The sequence below is a fragment of the Rhipicephalus sanguineus genome, chromosome 4 (assembly GCF_013339695.2).
Source record: "Rhipicephalus sanguineus isolate Rsan-2018 chromosome 4, BIME_Rsan_1.4, whole genome shotgun sequence".
Lineage (NCBI taxonomy): Eukaryota > Metazoa > Arthropoda > Arachnida > Ixodida > Ixodidae > Rhipicephalus > Rhipicephalus sanguineus.
Genome location: NC_051179.1, coordinates 160,033,370 through 160,037,838, shown reverse-complemented (window position 1 = coordinate 160,037,838; position 4,469 = coordinate 160,033,370). Strand labels below are relative to the sequence as shown.

At 46.1% G+C, this 4,469-nt stretch overlaps 1 protein-coding gene across 1 annotated transcript; it reads left to right on the top strand.

Annotated features, from left to right (window-relative positions):
• The first annotated feature begins 2,280 nt into the window (after positions 1-2,280).
• Positions 2,281-3,710, top strand: LOC119389095 (uncharacterized). Its single transcript, XM_037656355.2, has one exon. The coding sequence runs from the start codon at positions 2,329-2,331 to the stop codon at positions 3,556-3,558; it is 1,230 nt and encodes a 409-aa protein (XP_037512283.1). The 5' UTR covers positions 2,281-2,328; the 3' UTR covers positions 3,559-3,710.
• The last annotated feature ends 759 nt before the right edge of the window (positions 3,711-4,469 follow it).

Sequence of the window (4,469 nt, the reverse complement as noted above, 5' to 3'; positions counted from 1 at the left end):
ATGCCTCAAGGGTACGTCACAGCTGGCAGACAAAGAAAGCAATTACGGCGGTTTGACGGAGTTATGAGCGTGATGTTGGTCGAGGTGATTGTCACCAAAGCTAAAGCAATGAGCAGTGTATGGAATTCGGTCAGCAGTGAGGCCCGAATTGTGCTCTCAAGGGTGTCCAAAGGGCAATATCAACTAAGAATCTTAAAGATCGTTTCTTACACCCAAATATGCCAGCATTCTTGGCAAATATTTCTGCCAAGTGTCAGCTTCATGTGCGACGATTAACGCAATTAAAAATGGCGCAAAACACGTCAACCTCCCCATGGAGTTTGCCTGTTCGCCGCGCACACTTGAGCGATGTGCGGTGCAGTTTGATTTTTCATTAACAGATAGCTACTTAAAACATGTTCGATAGTATGATCGTTTAAAAGATGATGTCAATAGGTAAACACACACTTTCAAAAGTTCAGCATGCACGCATTCTGCTCCACGTCAGTCGTGACAGTTCGCGGGCAAAAGTTCGTTTATGTCACCGTTTGGACTTTTCCATACACCTGTCCTACCGGGCCATCTGCATCTTACCTGCCAGCGTTTTGTGAATTTTACAGAACAGCTGTACGTGCACCGTTTGTCCGTTTCGAAATGTAAACAAGAGATAATCATCATCATGCTGGCGCAGCCACGTCAAGACAACTTAAGCATAGCTGTGCCTAGTTAAGCCAAGTTAATCATAGTCAAACCAAATTAAGCCTAGTTCAGCATGGTAATTCCTAATTCGTAAAGCATAATCGAACCGATCCAGTCAAAGCATAATTAGTCCTAATTAGGGCTAGTTGCGATTCTGGTGTGCCCAGTCGTGCTAAGCTCCGCAAGATAAGCTGAGCTAAGCCTAATGAAGGCTAATTTGAATTGAGACTAGTTAGTGTTAATTAGCTAATTAGGCCTAGGTTGACTTGAGATGCAAGCTAAGCGAGACCAAGCCTCGAATATGCAAGTACGCCAGGTAAGCTAGTTAGCACAATCGATACCTAGCCAATACTCGTGGTTTACAACGTGATCACGTGAACACTTCGTACATGCACGTGTGCTCAGTGAAGCCAGGACCAGCCTAGTGCCTACCAGCTCCGCTCTGCCCCAGCATTGCGCGAAACCGCGCTGGCTGCGCAGATTTTTAGGGGCGAAGCTCCTTAAGGCGGCACCCGTTCGTCCCTCGTAGTCGTCGTAGTCGTGCGTAACCAGTCTTACGCTTTGACCTCCAAGGTGGTGCCGGTGGGAGATTTTTCCTGTGCGTTGTTGAACAATAAAAAATTCTCAGCGGTAGCTAAAAGCCGACTTCTTCTATCTCTCATTCCCATTAGCAGCCATTCTTTACCTCCAAGGTAGTGCCTGGTGAGATTTCTCCTGTGCGTGATTAAACAATAAAAATTTTGTTCAAAACGCCGTTGATTGATGAAATAAACCAACGAAAGACGCCAGATGTTTTGTAAAAGAAAAACGAAAGAACGCCAGATGTTTCTAAAGCAAAACGAAAATACGCCAGCTGCTTAACGAAAGACGCCAGATGTTTTCTAAAGCAATGGTTTTCTAAACAATGAAAATTCATAGCGTACATGTAAAATTAAGGTGAGCTGCAAGTCGTCATAACTCATCGAACCTTTAGTATAAACGCGCCCGATCTCACGTCGGTGATGATGTGCTGGGCAGAATTCACGGAAGATTCACGGTTTACCGATGAACCTTCGCAGCTTCGCCCACTCATCATCATTCACTCCGTGGATATGCTGTGATTTTTATGTATTGGTTTGTTTACTTCGGTAGCTCTATTCAGGCCTTACAGAACATGGCATACAAGATACAGTCGCTAAGTGCACCAAAAAGTGGTTGCGAAAAGAGTCATAAAAACACATTGGTCAATTTGTTGATTGTGCTGTTAATTGTGCTGTCGCAGGTATTTCGGCAAGCGGTCGCTGTCTTAACGATTGCTTTTGTGCGCGCCGTTATAATGTCCGAAACGTGACTGGTCGCTTTCTAGCGATGCTTTGCAAAAGGGTGGCTGTCTTCAGCTGTTTGACAAGCCCAGAAATGCTGGTCACAATAGAAATCAGCTCACAAGAGGGACTGTAGAAGCAGCAGAAATGGAAATTTTACAGCGAATATCAGGCCGTACAACCAAAACATCAAACAAATTGAGCAGGATTCGGACCCCGCTATTTTTCGTAACTTGGTCTTACCGCCTGGTAAAGCGTGGCGTCGATATCTGCAAAGTATGGCCTCAATATCGACTGTGGGCTCGGCGGCTGTGTACCAACGCAGACCGCTAATCCTTTCACTCTTGTCATGCAGGTGTTTCAGTGCGCATTCCTGCGCATACTGCTTTTCGTTTCCCTGCCAGCTTCTTTGACCACACCGTTGCAGTATCAACATCGTTCCAGCGAAAGTGGCGCGTTTACCTGTCACGCCCTCTTGGTCTTCGACACAAGCTTATCAACCACAATGTACTTGGAACCACTGGACTTCACCAAATGCAACAGATCTGGATCCCTTCCGGCGCCACCGGTCAGCTACATGGTCCTCGACAAAACCTGGTCGACGCTATCAGCATCGGCATCGATGCCTGTGTCGACTACAAAAGAGCGGCCTTTGCCGGCGGCGCTGTGTGGGCTCGGCGGCTGTGTACCAACGCAGGCCGCTAATCCTTTCACTCTTGTCATGCAGGTTAGTAAAATTTACAGTCTTTTCGCTAAGAAGTCTAGTAATTACCTGCTGTTTGAGCTGCCGAGCCCACACTGCTGCGTTCTTGTTGCACTTGAGTGCTCTCGTGTGATTCCTGCCTTGTTGATGATGTCGGGCGATATTGAAAGCAATCCGGGTCCTGCTTCTAATGCTGTACTAACTGAACTGCAGAAATTGTCTGCCGGTCAGACGGAATTAATCAGTCAGGTACAGGACCTTAAGTCTCATTTGTTATCAACCGATAAATCTATAGCAGATCTCAGTAGACGCATGACTGATCTAGAAGGGCACTGTCAAAATATTATTTCCTTGCGTACTGATGTGGAAGCGCTTAGAAGAGACACCGCTCGCGCGAGTGACCTTTTGCGCAAGCTTGAAGCGCGCGTGGATGACGCCGAGAGTCATTCTCGGCGCAACAACCTCATATTTTATGGCCTTCCTGAATCAACTAGATCTGAAGCATTTGCCCAAGTTGAACAACTCGTCATTAAGCACTGCCATGATCATCTGGGTATTTCCATCGATCCGAAAGAAATTGATCGCGCGCATCGTCTGGGTCGCCGCAAGGGTACTAACCACCATCGCCCCGTAATAGTTAAATTCGCATTCCATAAAACAAAAGCAGAGATTCTTTCTAATGGACGGAAATTTAAAGGAACCACTTTTAGTGTTGGTGAAGACTTTTCACGTCGTGTACAAAACGTCCGTCGGCAATTGATTGCCTTTGCTAAAACCAAGTCGCTGCCTTTTCCCATCACTTACAAAACACTGCTAATGGGTCACAAGCGCTACGTCTACGATGAGCAATCGCAAACTGTAAGGGAAGCATCGTAGCAATTTCCTCGGCGCAAATCTGCCGGGCACACCCCCACACCTCAATCGGGCCTGTCACTTTCGGTAGTCTTTGCTAACGCGCGCAGTTTTTTTCCTAAACGCATCACTTTTTCTGAGCTTGTTTTATCATCATGCAGTAACGTATTGGTGATAACCGAGACTTGGCTGACAAATGATATAACCGATGCAGAAGTGCTACATCACCTACCTGTATTTCAACTTTATCGTAAGGACCGTACAGGCGCACGTGGAGGTGGGGTTCCGATCGCTGTGCACCAACAGTTATCGTGCTCGGTGGCAAGGACTGACCCTCCTGAACTTGAAATTCTTTGGGTCGTTTGCCGTGCTCACCCTCATACTGTCCTTGTAGGCGTTTGTTATAGGCCCCCGAACAGTGACCCAGATTTCGCATATAAGCTCAACAATAACCTGAGTGACCTTGGCAAACAGTATCCACAAGCAGAGATACTCCTTTTCGGCGATTTTAATTTTCCTCAAATAGATTGGAGTAGTAGCGTTCCGTCAGCTGTGGGCAGTGGGCCTGCAAGAGACTTCATAGATTTCTGCCTCAATTGCAATCTAACCCAACTTGTATCCCAGCCAACGCGCGTTACAGAGAGCAATTCCAGCATCTTAGATCTAATACTAACTACTCATCAAGAGAGTTTATCATCAATTACATATCTGCGTGCCGTCAGTGACCACAAGGTAATCCATGCGGCATTTTCGTTTCGACCTGTAAAACGCGATCTTGTCACCAAAACAATCCGTCTTTACGACAAGGGCAATTATAGTGCCATCAATAATGAATTAGTATCTTTTCTTCCTGAATTCGAGAGAATAAGCCATACACGTTCTGTGGATGAGAATTGGATTATATTTAGAGATAAGTTAGCCACTCTTGTCGAGAA

Coding starts and splice junctions, on each gene's coding strand:
- LOC119389095 (XM_037656355.2), top strand. CDS start 2,329: ATGCAGGTGTTTCAGTGCGCATTCCTGCGCATACTGCTTTTCGTTTCC.